Source organism: Gobio gobio (assembly GCF_949357685.1).
Source record: "Gobio gobio genome assembly, chromosome: 1".
Taxonomy (NCBI): Eukaryota; Metazoa; Chordata; class Actinopteri; order Cypriniformes; family Gobionidae; genus Gobio; species Gobio gobio.
This window is the reverse complement of record NC_137097.1, coordinates 43,973,102-43,995,487: the sequence shown is the minus strand read 5'-3', so window position 1 is coordinate 43,995,487 and position 22,386 is coordinate 43,973,102. Positions and strand designations below refer to the sequence as shown.

Sequence of the window (22,386 nt, the reverse complement as noted above, 5' to 3'; positions counted from 1 at the left end):
GTTATGCCTGATCGGTAGGCTGTGTAATCTGGATTTCGTAGATTCCAAAAATAATATACTTTTATACCGGATTATATTACATTTTAAATTAGTTAATTTTCTATTGATTGCGTGATTACATGTTTACATGATTACAATTGCAGTAAATAATTGCATAATTCATTGATTCTACCTACTACTTCTTTTGTATTTTTGTTGAATTTTCCTTTCTTAAAAAAGCCACGTTCAGGGTTTGTGGAATTGCACACAGTCATGATCTGATCACTGAAAACTGAGAGCCTCAGGATTTGATCACTTTTAAGAAGAGGTTTCTCAACATTGCAACTGCATATCTAATCAACACCTGATATACAATGCAGGGATCCCCCAAATTTTTTTTTTTCAGCTGAACCCCACATAATATATTTACTTGAAGTAGGCCTACCACCTGAGATTTTAAGTAAGTTAGGTCAATAATAAAATTAAGTCCAATAACAGAATTAAGTTCCCAGTTCTCTGATGTCTGTTAATGGTCACATGACATGCAGATAAAATAAAAAAACAAATAAAATATATTTTAAAATCTTTTTTAGTAAGTGTTTTATTTAGATTTTTTTTTGTAATTATTTTAATTTGACATTTTTATGATTTAATTACTTAATAGCTTTTCATTAAACTCACAACCCCCCTGCAGTTCTATCACAACCCCTAGTTTGGTAAACATTGACGTAATTTAATATTTAATGTCACTTTATCTGCTTTTCGGCCTAGGATTCCGAAAATTGGAGGTTTCCTAATCGGCTATTTCCGACAGAATTCGTCCCTTATCGTAAAGTGTCTATTTGAATCGGTTGTGTTCGGGCATTTCCGGATACAACGATAACGGTTGGAATGTTCAAATCTTCGATGCTAGTTTTGCTACTTCTGGCCTGGAGTGGATATTGAGCTAGGAAAGCGACTGAAGAAGGAGCAAAGAAACCAAAAAAAGGAGGTGAAGAGGAGCCTGGCTACGGAATGACGGTGTTGCAGGAACCTGTCCAGGTATTTGAACTAAATGTTAAAGCGCTCCGTTGCAGTCCCAGTTGCGGGAGGAGACTTTTATCCAGCGCGAGAGACCGGATGATTGAGCGCTGCTACACCGCGGCCTCAGTTAGCGGCTAATGCTAAGGGCCTCTGCCCTTTACCTTACCCAAAACTGCCCTTAAACATACAATGTATTGCTTTTATTTTTATTTACAATTGATATTTTAATAAATGCAGTGCTTGTCAACTCGGGGCAATTAGTTTGTTTGTTAGTAGTTTGTAGGCAAGCTAATGTGTTGTCTTGCAGGTTAGCCAGCTGCCTGATTTATTGGGGTTTATATTATTGGGGTAACGTTAACGTTAGTGATGTTTCATTTTGACGCTTGTTTGAAAATATCTGCAGGGGTAAGGATCATTGAAAATTGTAGATTTGCATGTTTATAGAGATTGCTGAAGAGAATATAGGAAGAGTAACATTAGCCAGTGCATTTGAAGTGATTTGATGATTAGCAATTCTGGAGCTGGTTATTTGTCTGATATATGAGCTCATTAGAAATAAAAACAAAACACATAATTGCCTTTTAAATTAGTATTTTTATATTTATAAGTTATAATGGGCCAATATAAACGTTAAAATGGGTTTAATGAGTCTCTGTCAGATACTAGGTAGCCAACGGTTCATCGAGTACAGCTCTTAAACCTGTGTATGTCTGTCAGGCATAAACGTCAGACATCAATTCAAATGCATATACAATGTTTACACATTGGCTGTGTCTCAAAGCAGAATAAGCTGCCTACTTAGTCAGTTAGTCAGTTTTGGGACATTTAAGCAAGCCTATGTGCATCACATCTGTCAGTCAACATCAGCTGGTTTCCCTCCTTCTCTTCCAACCTTTGTATATATTGAAATCGTTATTTCCTGAAATTGTGATGAAGACATGACTTAATGACAACAAATCATTTGATATACATTTAAACATCTCTGCAGTCTCACTGTTTGTGTGGGACTTAATTTCATCTGCAGTTTTGATGATCAGATGTGTATACTTGCTGCCAGGTGTATAATAAAATCATTAACCTTAAATCATTCAGTGCTATGGTTTACCATTTTTGTGGCGCACCTTTCTTTTTTTCTAACTGTACAACGAATGAAGGTAACTGAAGCTCTGTTTTGGTCCATAGGCTGCTGTCTGGCATGCTCTGAACCACTACGCCTACCGAGATGCTGTATTCCTGGCAGAAAGGCTCTATGCTGAGGGTAATCGCTCAAATTGTGCTCCTTACAGACAGACAACATCCTCCATTTCCCCTCATCTTTTAGAGCTGAGCCAAGGCTTTGCAATAAAACAAGTTTGTGTGACTCAAAATGGAAGATGCCATTTTTATTAATTTTACCCATCAACATAAACTGTTTAAAATGCCTTAAATTGCTTGCATTATTTATTTATTTATTTTTTAAAATATATTTTTTATAATAATGTACACAGTGTAGTATTGCTTCTTTAAAATACCTTACACTGCTTGCATTGTTTTTTCAAAATATTATGTCCGTTAAGGCTGAGTGATATGACACTTCAGTGCTTGCAAACTGTTTTCTGTGACACAGAGCCGATCCACGTTGTGTCTCTGACACAAGCTCACAACATCACTTTCACTTGCGTCTTCACTAAACTTTGTCAATTCTATGTGTTTTTTAGGCTTGCCAGACATTCAAGCGATTTTAGACCATCGGATGTGTATTATTGTATTGAGCTACTGTGCTGATGCATTGTGACACACGAACACAGACTCCTGCTCGCTGTCTCCCTTTCACTCGCCATGCTATTATTCACGTTTCTGCCTGCATCCTCGGGGTGGTGTGTAAGATTGCTGTCATCCAAATGATGAAAAAGTATTGCCGTAAACATTTTAGTTTGCGACACCACTAAAGAAACGATGGAGCATAATATGAAACGACAGACTTTTAATTTAGTCTATACGATATAAATTGTCATATTGCACAGCCCTAATGTCCGTCATATTAAATCCAGAATTTGATTATACAATTTAGGATAAATCCTGTTCCATTCTATCATTCGTGTTCTGAATATTCTTTTCTTTTCACCTGTCAGTCCATTCAGAAGAGGCACTTTTCCTGCTGGCCACATGCTACTACCGTTCAGGGAAAGCATACAAGGCCTACCACCTCCTGAAAGGACACAGCTGCACCACGCCGCAATGCAAATATCTCCTTGCCAAGTGCTGTGTGGAACTGAGCAAGTATGGATGATTCCCCAACTAATCATAACTCATGACTCATGATCATCATATCCCAGTGCCCATTTCCTTACTAAATATTCAATACCTCACAATCATAGCAATATTCAAACGCTACTGCTATATGCTACTGCACAAAATTCTTGTAAATGTGCACTAATTAAAAGGCAATTTTTTTCCTCAATTGAGTAAATATTAATTTTAGGAATGTCCATCAGTCTTCAGTGTCACGTGATCATTCAGAAATCATTCTAATATGATGATTTGCTGCTCAAGAAACAATTTTTATTATTATCAATGTTGAAAATGGTTGTGTACAATTTTTTTCATGATTCTTTGATGAATAGAAAGTTCAAAACAACAGCATTTATCTGAAACCGAAAGCTTTTGTAACAGACATTTCTTTACTGTCAATTTTGATCAATTTAATGCATCCTTAGCTGATCACATGCCTGATAATGTTAAAAAAGATTTCTATTTAATTAATGTTTTGATAAAGTTTATTAAATGAAATGAATGCAAATGCTGTTTATTAAACTTTTCATCAAGAAATCCTGATCACAAACATTTCCACAAAAATGTTTTCAACATTTAAACATAGATCCTCACAGTGAGATCAAAATAGGTAATCTATGAGATTCGCGTCTGACATCTTTTTCACCCCTGATGCATTGACATCCCTGTTGATGATGATGATGATAATAATAATAATAATAATAATAATAATAAATGTTTCTATTGCAGCAAATCATCATGTTAGAATGATTTCTGAAGGATAATTTGATACTCCAGTAATTATGCTGAAAATTCAGCTTTGTCATCACAGGAATAAAAATAAAAAAATTAATTTATAAAAATAGAGAACATTTATTTTAAATTGTAATAATATTGACATTATAAAATGACAAAATAAAAAATAAAATGACATTATTTTTGTTTAAAATAAATGCAGACTTCTTTCAAAAACATAAAGGTACTAAAAAGGTACAAACAGTACATAAAGGTACAAACAAAGGTGTGTGTGTGTGTGTGTGTGTGTGTGTATATATGATGGCTATATATATATATATATATATTACACACACTCACCTAAAGGATTATTAGGAACACCATACTAATACTGTGTTTGACCCCCTTTCGCCTTCAGAACTGCCTTAATTTTACGTGCCATTGATTCAACAAGGTGCTGAAAGCATTCTTTAGAAATGTTGGCCCATATTGATAGGATAGCATCTTGCAGTTGATGGAGATTTGTGGGATGCACATCCAGGGCACGAAGCTCCCGTTCCACCACATCCCAAAGATGCTCTATTTGGTTGAGATCTGGTGACTTTGGGGGATATTTTAGTACAGTGAACTCATTGTCATGTTCAAGAAAACAATTTGAAATGATTCGAGCTTTGTGACATGGTGCATTATCCTGCTGGAAGTAGCCATCAGAGGATGGGTATATGGTGGTCATAAAGGGATGGACATGGTCAGAAACAATGCTCAGGTAGGCCGTGGCATTTAAACGATTCCCAATTGGCACTAAGGGGCCTAAAGTGTGCCAAGAAAACATCCCCCACACAATTACACCACCACAACCACCAGCCTGCACAGTGGTAACAAGGCATGATGGATCCATGTTCTCATTCTGTTTACGCCAAATTCTGACTCTACCATCTGAATGTCTCAACAGAAATCGAGACTCATCAGACCAGGCAACATTTTTCCAGTCTTCAACTGTCCAATTTTGGTGAGCTAGTGCAAATTGTAGCCTCTTTTTCCTATTTGTAGTGGAGATGAGTGGTACCTGGTGGGGTCTTCTGCTGTTGTAGCCCATCCGCCTCAAGGTTATGCATGTTGTGGCTTCACAAATGCTTCGCTGCATACCTCGGTTGTAACGAGTGGTTATTTCAGTCAAAGTTGCTCTTCTATCAGCTTGAATCAGTCGGCCGATTCTCCTCTGACCTCTAGCAACAACAAGGCATTTTCGGCCACAGGACTGCCGCATACTGGATGTTTTTCCCTTTTCACACCATTCTTTGTAAACCCTAGAAATGGTTGTGTGTGTGAAAATCCCAGTAACTGAGCAGATTGTGAAATACTCAGACCGGCCCGTCTGGCACCAACAACCATGCCACACTCAAAATTGCTTAAATCACCTTTCTTTCCCATTCTGACATTCAGTTTGGAGTAGGGCTGCAACGACGCGTTGACGTCGTCGATGACGTCGACTATGGAAATACGTCGACGTGCGTGAAATGCGTCGACGCGTCGGCGGCACATTATTTACGTTCTAGAATGGAACAGAAGATCTAGAATAATGGCAGCTTCTGCTCCCGGGCATAGTGAAAATGATCATTTATCATATAAAGCCAGACCGCGACATTCAAAAGTGTGGGAGTACTTTAAACAGAAGCCGAATAAAACTGTGCTTTGTTCGCTCTGTAACGCCGGTTTCACACTGCGCGCGCAGGCAGAGCAGAAGCTGTGTGTGTGGAGAGCGGGAGCTTTCACACTGCAGTCAGTGTTGCCAAGTCCGCTTTTTTCCGCGGAATTGGGCAACTTCTACACTGTTGCCGCGGGCTGTGTCTCATGTCCGCGGTTTGAAGCAAAAAAAACACACATATTTAACCCCCCGAACGCGATGTTTACCAGAGAACCTCCCCGAAACGCGATTAGGCTAGTTTTGAGTAACGAATGGGTGGGTTTTGTTGTGTAAACCTGGCAACCCTGCAGCCAGTGTTCTCTCGCGCATCTGAACCGTGGCGCGTGTATTGCAACAGACGGTCACATTTTCCTGGGTTCTCCTACGACCCCAGTACGTCTCTTGCTTTTATTTATTATGGGCTGCATATATCTGCTGTAAATGCGACCTGGTTCCGCTCTGTCCCAAACACATATGCATAATAACTTGCTGTATATAGGTAGTTTACATGATTAAAGTAACATTAAAGTAAAGATATGCCTCTAGCTTTAATCATTTAAATGTGTCTTTGAAGTTTGGGCAAAAACTTCTGGCAGCTTTAGTCGTTGTTTATGCACATGTATATCTTCAAAATAGACGACTAGTTATACATTAACACTATGCTGGAAGCTCCTGTATGTGAACCTTTTGCAGATAAATACAAGTGCATTTTCGTTTATTGACACAAATCAATAAGTAAATCATACTCAACTACTATAGTAAACAACTTTTCCTAATTAGGCCTACTCTGTATACATTTTATGATGAATAGTATCATTATATATTATGTTTAAAAAGCTTCTTGTGTTCATATTTCATTATAAAATGGCATACTATGTACACTACCCTTCCTGAAATACAATTAATATTGTCATCATTCATTGATTTCATGTTAAAATAATATACAAATTCTCTACCCTCTTTGAAATACAATAATCAGTAAAAAAGAATAAGATTAATCTGGAAAAATAATCGTTAGATTAGTCGACTAATCGAAAAAATAATCGTTAGATTAGTCGACAGAAAAAATAATCGTTAGTTGCAGCTCTAGTTTGGAGTTCAGGAGATTGTCTTGACCAGGACCACACCCCTAAATGCATTGAAGCAACTGCCATGTGATTGGTTGATTAGATAATTGCATTAATGAGAAATTGAACAGGTGTTCCTAATAATCCTTTAGGTGAGTGTGTGTGTGTGTAAATATATATATATATATATTAGATATAGATATATACACACACAATAAGAATCTTATTATTATGAATGATATACTGTATTTATTATTATTAGAATAGATATGTATATGCGTGTATATGTGTATATATATATATATATATATATATATATATATATATATATACACACACACACACGCGCATATACATATAATATTCTAATAATAATAAGTAAATACAGTATATCATTTATAATAATAAGAATCTATCTATCTGTCTATCTGTCTCTGTCTCTCTATCTATATATACACACACACACACCTTTTAATGGTGGTTGGCAAATCCAATTGACCTATCGGTAAGCCCCTCTCCTCGAACGCAGATGAGCCAATAGCAGTTGAGTATCAGCTGCGCTGGGACCAGAACTCGGACATCTTTAGGTGTCAGCGCCATAGAGATGCATTGGAAAATCCGAAGCTCTCATCAGTTTGATGGTGTTTATGCTACAAAAATGCTAAAACGTCGTGCCTGAGGTACTGTAACACTGATTCCAGGTATTCTGAGAGGATTTTCTGTTTGTTATACTCTCGTTAAGTTACGATTAAAGTCCCTGCTAACATACAAACCTTAATAACTAACTGTTCTCACGTCATGTAACACTGTAGGTCAAAAACACGAAGGTCTATATTTCAGTGCCTCTCCATATTAAACTGGTTATATGTAAATTAATTTCCTTTTCGATATGTTTAAGGTCTACATTCTGTCCTACTAAGGAGGACTCCTATTTTGATTTGTATTATAGTCTCCGGGTAACGAAAGAAAGAGCTTGCACGCAGTTTATCGGAGTTGTTTTGCAGATACAACGTTTACCAGTTATTAACTGCACCCTCGAAAAGGCATACGGTCTGTTTATATGTTTGTTTACTGTTTAGTTGTATGAGTGTTTTTGTGTAATTTGCTGTGTATGTTAAAGCTACACTATGTAACTTTTCCGTCCACTAGAGGTCGCCTGTTCAAAACAAAGGCGTAGTTTGATGACGGCATGTTTGAGCGCAGAATCTCGGGACATGTGGGGCCTGTACCATGAAGGTAGTTGAACAAACTCAGGGTTACAGGATTGGTTTTGAGTTGACAAAACCAAACCGATGTAATCAAGCTTTATTGGTACCATGACGCAGCTCATCAACTTTCTCTGTCAACTCAGGCTTTGATCCTGAGTTTAGGATTTTAGCTGTGACCAATGAACAGCCAATCACACGATGTGGATCAGTGAAACTGACATCTACTTCTCGCGAGAGATTTCTCTCTTTTGCAGAATTGATTTCTCTCTTCTGCAGAATATTACATGATTGAAAATATTAAGAATTTAAACAAATGTACACAGGAAGAAGAAAAGAGCTGTCTATGAAAGCTGTCAACTTTAAGAAAAATCTTACTTAGTCAGTACAAGTAAAAGTTATAAAGTTAGTTTAGTTGATATATAGAGAGAATTGAACATTTAAACTCGCATGTAGTCATTTTTATAGCTTTATTTATTGATTTTAAAGCTCATTTGTATGACCTTTATATACATTTTATATAAAGCTATTTATATTAATTTTAACTATGTGCCTATTAATGATTGATTAACTAAAATGATACATGTGTAAGTGAATAAGGGTATATAATTACTTAAATGATATCTAAGTCATTCAAAATTATTATTATAATAAATAAGCATTGTTAAAAGCCAGACACTTTAGTCTTTTAAAATCATTTGCTATGTAGTGACCTTTAATTTGGAGTAGAAACAGGGGGAGTGACTTCATTGCATCAGAGGTGTGTCACTTTGCTCACAGCTGATTGGTCTAATTTCAGTTTGAGATCTCTTATCCAGAACATAACCTGCCCTGGAGCAGGTTAGCCGTGGAGCGTTAGTTACTATGGAGATGAACCCTGCTAAAAGCCAAACCACTTTAATGGTACCTAAAACCCAGGATTGGCACAAACTAAGCTTAAACATATCTGGCTAGCCAGCTAAACCGGCTTCATGGTATAGGCCCGTGGTCTTCACCTCACAGCCGGTGGGAAACAGTCAGGATAGGACTCGGGCAGAAATCATGTTCATGGATGCGATTATTAACATTACTGTAGTCTGAAGCAGAGCAGGACCGAGTGTTGTGGAGCTGAGCAAGACCGCAGGAGCGATTGAAGAGCGGGACTGTTATGAAATAGTCGCTGGCGGGACTTTTATTATGACATGGTTGCCGGTGGTACTTCCTCTTTTCCAGTCATGAGTTTGAGGTAACGCAACTCTGTTTATCGTATTAGATATATCTGAGTGTGTTGAAAAGGAAGTTATGACGTTCGCTCGGCGGCTGCTATGACACTTGTTCACACTGCAGTGAAAGTAAAGTGTTTCACTGAATAAAACCGGAGACCGAGGGTGACGCAGATATGACGCAATCGACAGGCGACTCCCTCACACGCATAGCTCACACGTCCCGGTTCCTTGGTTAAAATAGCAATTTCTCACGATTTACAAATAGTTGGAAACATTTGGGATATTCTAAGTACTCAACTGAACAAAATATATAACACTGGCCTAGTGGTTTCTGGATATTTTACTGCAAAAATCCTACATAGTTCACCTTTAATGGTAATGCAATGGTGAGAGATAGTTTGTGAATGAGACGTTAATGCGCACTTCTTATGCTTTGTTTGTTCAGCTCTTACGATGATTTTTTTGGAGTGAATAACGATGCAATAAACTTGATAAACCATCAGTTAAGTTTGGCCATCATTCGGACGGGATATACGCTACAATCTGTGTCCAAAAACATTTTGGGATAAGGTTTTCACACTGACAGCTGTCATTGTAAGATATAGCAACTCCGTTTGTTTGTCCGAGTTAGCAACAGTAACTAAGGGGGGCGGGGCTTACCGATAGGTCAATTGAAGTTGCATACCTCCAACTACCGCACAACACCTGCGTGACAGCTGACGTAAAGGATTAGACTTAGGATAGCCGATACCGATCAGTTAAAAAAAAAAAATCGGCCCCCTTACCAATCCTTGAGATTGGTTCGGGACATTTATAATTATTTTCCAATGAATTAACTCTCCAATTAGTTTGTGTGTCATACTGTTGATTAATATTAATTAGATAAAAGGCAGAAGCAGGTCTTTGCATTTATACTGCTTTGTTTTAAGATTTTCTTAAAATCTGAGAACTTCTGTCCTTCCATTGAAAGCCTATGCACCTACCGCTTTCAAGCCCCAGATAGGTGACAAAGTGGTCTTGTATACAGTTGTAGCTAGCATTTTAAGCTAAATATATTTTGCCTGTGAAAGTTTTGAAAGCCTAAGTGTTTTAAGTACTACCAATTACTGTAGAAAGACTGGTATCTTTACTTTAGTATTGAAGTAGATGTACTTTTGATATCATAGGATTAATCAAAAGAATGAGTGGGATTGAAAGCTATAGATCTCATTACCCATGAATACTGTGGCTTCACCTTCATTTGAGATTGGCAACTGGTCTGTATTGTGTGGGTTAGCTTACTTATTTCAATACAAATTTCTTGCAGTTTTGAGTTATTTGTATTTTTCTCTGTCAGGTTGGCAGAAGGAGAACAGATCTTGACTGGAGGAGTCCTGAACAAACAGAAGAGCCAAGACGACATCATTACTGAGTTTGGAGACTCAGCCTGTTTCACTCTGGCACTGCTGGGGCAAATCTACTGGTACGTTGAGATTGTTTGGCTACTTACCTTGACCTACTGAAATCAGTGAACCTTTATAAAAAAAATACAGAGATATCTGCTCTGCAGTTGCTCCTGGGAAAGATACACTAGTGAGAGGCTGTGTTGTTTAACTTGTGGATAAAGCAGGCTGGAACCAAAGCTCTTTTTCTTTAATGGTTTTAAGAGAAAGACAGGACTGTTTTGAGAGTTTTGTTTTGTACTCATATAGAGCAGTGCTCAATGACAGATTGCTTGGAGAGTTTTGAATTTCTTCAGGTAAGGTGGTAGGTTGTTTAGTAAATTAAGATTATCTGTTTTCTCACATGAGAGATTCCTCTTCTAATGTATTACATGAGATATTGTGTGCTATAGCCTCACATAGGGATGGGCTATATGACCAAAATCAAGACCAAAAAATGTTTGATAGCATTGAAATTTTATAATTATTATCATCATTTTTCAATATTATAAAAAACAACAACTAATACTAGCCTAAAAACCTCTCAAGCTTACTGAAGACAAGTAAACAGTTCTCTACAATAGTAAACAATAAAACAAACTACAATAGAACAGACACAGAGGAAATAGACCTACCTGAAAGCACTAGAAATGCATAACATTTATAATCAAATGTATAAAAAAAACTATAGATAGTCTTTACTGTGTAAAATAAATATATATTTATTAAATGTTACAAAAGTGATTCAATTAAGAGCAGTGAGAGATTTTCTCTTTTTTTTTGTTTTATTAATAAAGACAGCAGGTAAATTTGGATGCTGTCACTTTTACGACTGCACAGATCCAATATACTTTTTTAATGTTTATTTATGACCTAAATGACTCAGTTTATTTGCAAATACATGTCACTTTCACATATGTATGTGTATTTAACCGTTCAAGCCCAAGTAGGTGGCAAAAAGCACTCACAGTTCAGTTCTCACACGCTCTATAAGCGAATGCAAAAGATAAGCTTTCGTGACTGCACAGCAAGGTCACATGAGGGAAATGGAGACGATAGTCCAAAATTTCTACAGGTTAATCATGTCTACCGGTATATCACCCACCCCTGGTCTCACAGCTTCTGCACTCTTTGTTAATGTGCTAATAACAAAGAGAACAATCACTTCTGGGGATGTGTACTTTAATACACAACTAAGCAATGCACATAACTAAATCTGTAATGTTTTAATTTTGTTTGCAACACTCGCTGTGTGTTTGGGTTTCTCTGTGAGCGTCTCAATGACGCTGTGGTTCTCGACAGCTGTAAATGTGACTTTTTTTCAGCCAATAATCATTGTTATTTGCATAAAATTAAATAAAAAAGCTGTTTTCTTTGGGGGTTTTTTTGGGTTGTAAAGTTTTGATTTTCGTTGACATTTTCAGCCTTTTGTATATTTTGACAGAAAACTTTATGAAACATTTTCAGTGGCTAAAATGTTCATGATCATGCACAAAATGAACGCTCCTTTCTTTATTCCTGCAGCAAAACAGATCGAATAGCAAAAGGAGCTGAATGTTACCAAAAGAGCATGAGCGAGAACCCTTTCTTATGGTCTCCATTTGAGTCTCTATGTCAGATTGGTGAGTTTCTTTTTCGTTATTAATTAGGGTCATCATCCAACCTCATCCATGCTACACCGTTACAGGACTCCCTGAAGAGACTCCCTGCCAGATAATGTGATTTTTTTAAACGGTGCCCTCTGTGCTACAGGGGAACGACCAGATCCAGAGCAGATCTTCAGATTGACCTCCTTGCAGAATTTCAGTGGAGGCAGTGGAGGAGGCATCCCCCCTCCTCCCATCAGCCCTGCACACACACCTAGTAACAACATGGGACACCGACAAGTCGACACCGTCCTAATGGAGACCCCACAAGATACTTTGGTATGTCCTTCCTCTGGTTTTCCTTGCATTTTATGTTTTATAAAGGGAGATGTGTACACCAATCAGGCAAAACATTATGACTTAATATTGGGTTGGTCCCCCTTTTGCTGCCAAAACAGCCCTGATCCGTTGAGGCATGGACTCCACTAGACCCCTGAAAGTGTGCTGTGGTATTTGGCACCAAGATTTTTAGCAGCAGGTCCTTTAAGTTGTGTAAGTTGTGAGGTGGGGCCTCCATGGATCGGACTTGATTGTTCAGCACATCCCACAGATGACTGGATTGAGATCTGGGGAATTTGGAGGCCAAGTCAACACCTCAAACTCGTTGTTGTGCTCCTCAAACCATTCCAGAACAATTTTTTGCTTTGTGGCAGGGTGCACTATCCTGCTGAAAGAGGCCACAGCCACCAGGGAATACCGTTTCCATGAAAGGGTGTACATGGTCTGCAACAATGCTTATGTAGTTGGTATATGTCAAAGTAACATCCACATGGATGGCAGGACCCAAGGTTTCCCAGCAGAACATTGCCCAAAACATCACTCTGCCTCTGCTGGCTTGCCTTCTTCCCATAGTGCATCCTGGTGCCATATGTTCCCCAGGTAAGCGATGCACACGCACCCGGCCATCCATGTGATGTAAAAGATAACGTGATTCATCAGACCAGGCCACCTTCTTCCATTGCTCCGTGGTCCAGTTCTGATGCTCACGTGCCCACTGTTGGTGCTTGCAGCGGTGGACGGGTCAGCATGGGTACCCTGTCTGGTCTGCGGCTATGCAGCCTAGAGCTGCACGAGTAATCGTTAAAAGATCGCAATCTCGATTTAAACACCCACGCAATCTTATTCCTAAATGACCGTGATTCTGCTATCCCTTTAATGCAAGCGTTAGCGGAGTGTGAATGGCGCGCGTTTTGCCGCTGCCCATGTTAATGAATGATGGGTGTCCACTGACACAAAGCAAGTGGAGCAGAGTGAGCGTTTCTGTTCCGCACCAGTGGACACGCACCGTGACTGGGTCAGCAGTCACGTTTCTGATGTGAACGCTTTCATTCATTGATATGGGCAGTGACAAAACACGTACTGCTCATGCTTCGCTGACGCTTGTGTTGTGAAACTGGACATAACGAAGACTTTGGTTAACCTTTGAAAGGACAATCATTCACACTGCAACATTTAAATCTGCTTTCGCACTGCTGCTGATCCAGAGAAAGCAGCTGCCATAAATGTACAGTATGAAGCAGCTTCACAAACAAACACTCATCTTTTCAACCACACATTATCGTTATTCATGTGTTACAAACATTTAAATAATGGGATAAAACACTGTTTTTATCAAGATAAAAGTAAATCATCTTATCATATTTTGGCACTTGTTTGTATTGTATTAGGAGGTGGCGACAAGTGAGTGTTTAAAAAAGTGTTTGTCATTGAATCATTCGTTTAAGAGATTTATTAAATAATGCTGATTCATCCAATAACAAAACAAGTCGTGATGAATGCGACATTGAACAAAATTAAATAAAAAAATGTAATGGAGTCAAATGAATCTTTTAAATAGACTACAGCAATGACTATTTTGTCAGAACCTCTAGTTTGCATGTTATTTTGTTTAGTTGACTAATGTTTTTTTCTCTCTTCAGAATCGTGAGAGAATCACAATCTCCATTTTACTAAAAAAATCGTGATTCTCAATTTATCCAGAATAGTGCAGCTCTAATGCAGCCGCTTATGCAACAAACTGTGATGCACTGTGTATTCTGAAACCTTTCTATCAGAACCGGCATTAACTTCTTGAGCAATTTGAGCTATAGTAGATCGTCTGTTTGATTGGACCACACGGGCCAGCCTTCGTTCCCCATGTGCATCCATGAGCCTTGGCTGCCCATGACCCTGTTGCTGGTTCACCACTGTTCCTTCCCCCAGTCGTCTAACATCACAATTTGGCCCTTGTCAAACTCGCTCAAATCCTTATGCTTGCGCATTTTTCCTGCTTCTAACACATCAACTTTGAGGACAAAATGTTCACTTGCTGCCTAATATATCCCACCCACTAACAGGTGCCTTGATGAAGAGATAATCAGTGTTATTCACTTCACCTGTCAATGGTCAAAATGTTATGCCTGATCGGGGTATATGCCATATGAGGTATTGTTTGAGTACATGGGTTGACTATTATATTTAACGTTTTGATTTTGGATCATCATCTTTATCATATATTTGCATTGTCTTTCTTCCCTCTCTAAAGGAGCTAAATCGGCTCAATCTAGAATCATCTAACTCAAAGTACTCCCTGAATACGGACTCCTCTGTGTCCTACATCGACTCCTCCGTCATCTCGCCAGACTCCATTCCACTGGGTACCAGTGGCTCAGTGTTATCCAAACAGGTGCAAAACAAACCCAAGAGTGGCCGCTGTTTGCTGGGGGGCACAGCCACACTCAGCCCCCTAACACCAAGGTAACGACCACTTTGAGAGACCCAAATCGAACATTAGGGCTGTTATGCCTCACACTAGGGCTGAAACGATTCATCGAGTTACTCGATTAACTCGATTACAAAAATTCCTCAAGGCAAAAATTCTGCCTCGAAGCCTCGTTAAATTACTATGACGCGCACTATACGTGCAGGGATCGGATTCACACGGACCGCTGTTCAATGTTCAGGAAGCACACCATAGCGTGTGATACATTTTGAATTTAGTTGGCGCTATGGCGGAGAGTAAAGATGTCCATAAACGGCAGAGAATGTCTAAAGTTTGGGATCATTACATTCTTAAAAAAAGAAGAGAACAATGTGCAATGTGTCTACTGCAAAGTAGACCTGGCATTCCACAGCAGCACGACTTCAATGGTAACATAGCCTAAGCCTAAAGATTGATGTTCGCGCTGATTTTAATCCCATACTGTATTTGTAGTGATGTTGTGATGCGGTTTGACTAGATATGATGCTTAGCTTTGATGTTTTTAAGTAGTAAACATATTCAGGTTCAAATGCACGAGAGTATAGCCTAAAAAAAAGAACCTCTTTACACACACACACACACACACACACACACACACCCTCGTCTCTCTCACGCGCCAGTCAGACCAATCGCGGCAATGCATCACATATGCTTAAATTTTTATGTAGCCACGCAACAATAATTTCAGCATGCATTCACTGTATACACCGGGATGTGATGTTGTGACGTGATTTTTAGAACGGATGCTTCACCTAAAATGCACAGCAATGCAAGTCAAATGCAGCGTTCTATTGAAAATGAATGTATGTATTTCTGCCGTACCAAACTGCAATGAAGCAACTGGTCTGACTGGGGCGTCACTCTTCCTCACGCACGACACACACACACACACACACACACACACACACACACACACACACACACACACACACACACACACACACACACACAGGTTGCTAGGTTACCATAGCAAATAGGCTCACCCCAGAAATTATATATTATTTGTTAGTAGCCTAATCGTAAATGCTGCAGGTGTAGAAATCTACATAAAACAGATATTTACTTTGATGTCAGGGCTAGAAAACATGCATGAAACAGCATGAAACCTGTTGTGCATATTAATTAATTAAATTGCTTTTCCTCTTCATTTTCGTTATGCATTATTTGTTTTGGTTGTTTAAAAACCACACACATTTTTTATCCGATTAATAGATCGATTAAGTGCTAGATTAATCGATTACAAAAAGAATCGATAGCTGCAGCCCTACCTCACACTTAAACACGCATAAGACTTTTTAAATGTAGTTCCAAAATACTTTTCTTTATTCATTCCCATTATGAATGTGATAAATTGGCAGAACTTTGAAATCTTATGGTTTCCTTCTAGTAATTATTCTTTCTGTTTAAAACTGTAAAGTTTTGGAATTTTGCCTCTGGATCCAAGCCCAGGAGACCCAACGTACCTGCAGAATTACAGTCACAGTGGAACTGGGATGGAGCCACCTCCTCCGCCTGGCCCTCCAAAGAAGGTAAGTCTTCTTTATTTATAGCAGCTTGCTGTTATAGTATTCCCATGGGACCTTTTAAAGGGGCTCTGTTTTAATTTTTTTTTTTTTTTTATAACATTAGCCAAGGTTTATGTTGTATTATGTTATGTTATGTTTATAGTATATTACTATTTTGCACCCTATCTCTGTTTGTTTTTATTGCTGAATGACATGATTTTTCAGCTTATTTTTTACTAATGTTCTGGGTGGACTGGAGAGCTAACTTTGTGTTGTGAATCTTTAATTGTTTAAGTAGGACATTGAACTTCAAGATGAAGACATTTTGTCCGTAAAGACTGACCACCACATAACTGTCCAAATTTTAAATAAATATGATCTCTTAAAAAAGGAAAACTTTAATATTATCCTTTGCTGAGTTCCGAGTCACATTGGACTGACTGGTAATGAGAGGGCGGACACGGCTGCCAGGGATGGGCTTGACCTGGAAATATCCGACTATCAAATACCCCCTTTTGATTTCAGACCTTTAATTAACTTGTACATCACTAACAAGTGGCAGAAGGAATGGAACGAAAATATAAAAAGAAATGTCTTCCATAACTTCAACAGTCTTCAACAACTTCTTTAGGTGCCGACTGGGTCACTCAAGACTTACACATGGGTTTTTATTGATGGGCAAAGTTCCTCCTCTATGTCTCTCGTGTCAAGTTCCTTTGACTGTTAAACATATTCTTTTGGATTGTAATGTTTATGATACTGTTAGGAAATGTTTTTATTTAGAAACGGGTTTACATGGAATATCACCCAAATGTATTTTAGATGTTCTGTCTTATGTTAAATTTAATTGTTTTATATAATAATACAAATTGTATGGATTGTGATATTGACCTTGACCTTGTGTTTGCCATGTAAAAAGCCCTGATGCGAACATGACGTTAAAAACTTGAGCAAACAGTCTGGAGAGAAATAAGCTTCATATGATCCAATTGTAAATGATAAATTATTTCTTTTGAAACAAGAAATTTCAGAAAATTTCAAGAAACCCCCACCCCCATCTCCCATTTCAGTCTGTCAGTAGAATCAGCCAAGTGGGGACGAAGTCAGTGTTTGCACAGAGTGGCAACAGCAGAGAGGTCATTCCAAACCCTTTCAACCAAACTCAGACTACTGCTCCACAGACCAGGTACATTTCACTACATATTAACACAGGCAACTAATAGCTATGTTAATGGCTTCTGGTGACATCTTTTTCTGGTTTGAAGTACTACACCGCAAGTGCTGAGCCCAACCATTGCTGCTCCCCCAAATGTGCAGCCACGGCGGAGCTCAAGACTCTTCACCAGTGCCAGCTCCACTGCCAAGGTACTGTCTTTTACACAAGCAAGTTTATGACTATACATTTGCACAAAAAAAAGAAAGAAGGTTTTATAAACACTGTTAATCATGGAATTGAACAGGAGAACAGTAAGAAGCTGAAAATGAAGTTCCCCACCAAGATTCCCAACCGAAAGACCAAAACGAAAACGGGTAAGGGAGGAATCACCCCATCTAACCTGAATGAGAGCATTGAGATCCTCAAGCTGGATTCTTCCATATCGGAGGGCAAAGGCATTATCAGCTCACCACAGTTCCAAGCTTTTAATCTACAAAAGGCTGCTGCAGGTATCTGAGAATGCTTGTCTTTTTAAGATGTATTTGAAGAACTATAAACACATAAATCTATGTATTTATTTGTTTTATTTCTATCGCAAATAATTTAATTTCAGCAAAACTGAAGCAGGTTCTTTTTTTCATGTGTTTTATTCAGATGGGCTGATGACGTTGATGCGGGATATTGGGAGGGGCTATCTAGCTCTCTGTTCTTATAACTGCAGAGAGGCCATTAACATCTTAAGTCAGCTGCCTTCACACCACTACAACACAGGGTGGGTGCTGGGTCAGATCGGGCGAGCCCACTTTGAACTGGCTGAATACATGCAGGTGAGTCAGGGCTGCTTGAATCAGATGACATCATTTATAATTGAAGGCATTCAAGAAATGATCAGTGGTAAAAAATATTTATTTCAAATTATTCTTACAAAAAAGGTAATCAAGACTGAATTTTTCTGTCTGTTCAACCAGGCGGAGAGGATTTTCTCAGAAGTCCGGCGCATCGAGAGCTATCGAGTGGAAGGTATGGAGATCTATTCCACAACACTCTGGCATTTACAGAAGGATGTGGCGCTTTCCGCCCTCTCTAAAGATCTCACTGACATGGACAAAAACTCACCAGAGGTAAGCTTCTCACTGCAATATAGCAAATGTGCAGGGTTTGCCGTTCTTAAATGCTTTATCTCATGGTTTATTTTTTTCATCTCTCTGTGTACAGCCCTGGTGTGTAGCCGGTAACTGTTTCAGCTTACAGCGGGAGCATGACATTGCCATTAAGTTCTTTACACGAGCCATCCAGGTGGACCCCAGCTTTGCATATGCATACACACTATTAGGGCATGAACTAGTTCTCACAGAGGAGCTGGAGAAAGCCTTGGGCTGCTTCCGCAATGCTATACGCCTCAATAAACGTCACTACAATGCCTGGTATGGTTCAGACTCTATTCTTTGGCTTTGGAAACGAGACACTACTTTTGATGAAACCTGAAGTGCATAAAATGAAATAAACAGTTGAATCTCAATAATTAATTTTATGTTGTGTCTGCTTCTGTCTGCTACTTTAGGTACGGCTTAGGAATGATTTACTACAAGCAGGAGAAGTTTAACCTAGCCGAGATTCATTTCAAGAAGGCTTTGAGTATAAATCCTCAGAGCTCTGTGCTGCTCTGTCATATCGGAGTGGTGAGTAAATCTAATGCAGGGAAAATAGTGTTAATCTGAAGTGATTTAGCCTAAATTTGTGGGCCTCTTATTTCTTAGGTAAACGACAGTGCAAGATTGTTACTTTTGAATTTGGAAATGTCAGACTAGCTCTATATGTACTTTTTTGTTTTGAATTGTTGCATTGCTACATCTTCATATCCTTTCTCATGTGCTCATATCAGGTTCAACATGCTTTGAAGAAATCAGACCATGCACTGGAGACCCTGAACAGAGCCATTAGCATCGACCCCAAGAACCCGCTATGCAAATTTCATAGGGCCTCTATTCTCTTTGCCAATGAAAAGTACAAGGTACGCCTCATCTTCTTACATCAGGCGGCCAAGATTATATGCATTTTTAAATGTTAAATAACTCATTTATTCTTCACAGGCGGCTCTGCAGGAGCTTGAAGAGCTAAAGCAAATAGTGCCCAAAGAGTCCCTTGTTTACTTCTTAATAGGAAAGGTACGCCTAAAGCTCAGCTGCTTATATATTTTACATCAGCTATATGCTGAAATCATAATTTTTTAAAAATGTCCACTTAACAAATGTACATCATCTTTTATAGGTCTATAAGAAGCTTGGCCAGACTCATCTGGCACTAATGAACTTCTCTTGGGCCATGGACTTAGACCCCAAAGGGGCCAATAATCAGATCAAAGAGGCCATAGATAAGCGATACCTCCCAGATGATGATGAACCTGTCACTCCAGATGACTATCCCTACTATTCAAGTAAGTGTCCTACTCGGTGAGCCATTAAATTGGCGCTGTGTGCATTATCTAATGTTGTTGGTTGGTCTCAGCAGCAGAGGTGGAGGAGTCACAGGAGAGTAGTATGACGGACGCTGATGACACACAGCTCCACACCACGGAGAGCGATGAGGTTCTGTAGCCCCCTGGACACCACTCTGGACTTTGAAAAATTGCCAATTTGGGGGCTACTCGAAGACTCCAGCTTTGAAAAAGGAGGAAGAAGAAAAAAAGGAAAACAAACTGCTGCTAATAACAGTACCTCCTCATTTCTGTCATTTTATTTTCATCATTCCTTCTTGCCTTTTTCCACCCCCTCGTCATCATGCCTTAGAGGTCTCATCGGTCTGATCTTCTGGTCCTGTCTCATCCTTCATCTTCACTGGCAGGCATCCTTTATCGCAGACATGATCACTTGAAGAATTCAAGTTCTGTCTGAGCTCAAATTGCCACCGTCTTCTCAACAAGTTAATTGTCAATTTAAGACTCAAAAAAGAGCCACAGACATTCATGGATGTTCCTGTCTTAATGCGTAGGCCTTTTATGTTATTTTATCAGCATTTACTCTGAATAAAGACCTGTGTAAGAGTTGGTAGTCCTTTGATTCCTCTCCCCTTCCTTTTTCTTCATGGAACGTAATTGCTGGGAGAAAAAAAAGCACTTTCTGCCCACATCGTAGAAAAAAAGTGTTTGGCTTAAGAGATTCAATATAAACTGCACATCTTCGATCAGATTGCCATCTGTTTAGAAGAAATTTGTTTTGAAAGTTAACTGTAGAAAGTACTAGTTCTGGATGATGCAGTTTATTTCCCCATCAGATTTTAAAACTTGTGAGTGATGCTCAAAAAGCACTTCTTTTGTTTTAATTTATTTGTCTTATTTTCAGAACAATTTGCCACTCTCACACTCATCTGTTTAACTCTAAAAGTTGTGAACCTTCAAAACATCTGCATCCACATTTTTGCCAAGCTGCAAGACATTGATTAGAGAATTGTTGATTAAAGGATAAGTGTATGGGTGTGGTGGTTTCCTTGGCACACATTAGACTGTTTAGGAACCCATACCACAATGTCCAAATTAACAACACTATTGTATGGCACAGTGACCAGTGGTCAGACTACTTGAGACAATTTTCTGAAATGTTGGTGCTGTTGAGGATAATACTGATGAACATATAGAAAATGTGCACAAAGTATCTTTCATGGATTTTATTTTACCAGAACATGTTTATTATTATAAAATGTTTTTGATCTCTGCTAAATGCTTCTTATTGTACATTTTAAGGAATTAAAAGGTAATAGAATAAACAACTTTGACTGATAGTCCTGATGTGGTCATTGTAGACAAATACGAAACCTGTACACTAATCAACACTGGCCTTTTTCTTAAACACTGTTTAAAAGTGCATAGGTTCGTAATATTACCATGGTTTTCACCAAATGCCATGATTCCACTCGAGTGCCTACATTTATTTATATTCCTGTAAAAACATAAATTAAAATATGATGCACCTGCACTGGACAATGTAAGAAGTTTGTAACTTCATTATAAGTGTCTAATAATAATATATAATTTCCATAGATATGCGCTGACATTTATAAAATCGCTTGCGAGAATGACAACAGCAGACAAAGATACGGCGATATTAGGCGTTACAATAGGCCTGATATATGTTCAAACGTGACAGTGTGTTGGCTACTTGTATGTTTAAGGCACAATAAATTCAAACAAATAAACCAAAATCAACTCTCTTGCAAAGTTACAGTTTTTTTTTACTTTCACTCGTAAGCCCATCTCTCACTAAAAACACATAAACCAGCCAATCAGCGGACGACTTTACACCCACTGACCAATCACAGGTTGAAATGAGGCGGTACTTCCGGCTCAAGGCTGGTTGTTCTGTGCAGGTAAGTGAACGTGAATTCTGTACTCTGTCATGTAAAATATACTTATTTTTGCTGTTTTGGTACGGGAAAAATACTGTTTTCAACGTTAAATGCTAAATAAGATCTACAGGGATACGCTGTTTCTTTTTTTCTCTCATTCAGTGAGCGGTAGACATTATGACAAAGTAATTTCATCCCGGAGATTGTAGTCAACAGGCCAAAAATTGTTTGGGTTCAAAAAATCTCTCGGTCCATCAGAATTAACCCTCCAAATATAATTAAAACAACGATACAATAGTATTTTTCCTGTAGTTACAACTGGGGATGTCAGCTAACATTTTACCCTTTGAATTCGTCTTGAAGATGTGAGTGGGGATGAAAGAAAGGCTGTAATACAGCAGAGACTATCAGCTGATGATGTTAGCATGCTAA

General features: G+C 38.6%; 1 protein-coding gene across 4 annotated transcripts; it reads left to right on the top strand.

Annotated features, from left to right (window-relative positions):
* Positions 1–844: 844 nt before the first annotated feature.
* cdc27 (cell division cycle 27) lies at positions 845–21,389 on the top strand. Of its 4 annotated transcripts, XM_079827028.1 has the most exons (20): positions 853–1,020; positions 2,185–2,260; positions 3,114–3,261; positions 4,940–4,996; positions 10,485–10,610; positions 12,094–12,191; positions 12,322–12,494; positions 14,740–14,951; positions 16,373–16,484; positions 17,531–17,646; positions 17,726–17,825; positions 17,921–18,125; positions 18,271–18,443; positions 18,585–18,737; positions 18,832–19,040; positions 19,178–19,295; positions 19,499–19,627; positions 19,707–19,781; positions 19,885–20,050; positions 20,125–21,389. In XM_079827028.1, exons 1-20 carry the CDS (start codon positions 994–996, stop codon positions 20,208–20,210), a joined length of 2,559 nt encoding a protein of 852 aa, XP_079683154.1. In that variant the 5' UTR covers positions 853–993; the 3' UTR covers positions 20,211–21,389. The 4 variants fall into 4 exon arrangements, with proteins under 4 accessions (XP_079683157.1, XP_079683156.1, XP_079683155.1 ...); XM_079827031.1 differs by lacking the exon at positions 4,940–4,996 and having other exon boundaries at positions 845–1,020; XM_079827030.1 differs by lacking the exon at positions 4,940–4,996 and having other exon boundaries at positions 845–1,020; positions 20,122–21,389.
* Positions 21,390–22,386: the final 997 nt, after the last annotated feature.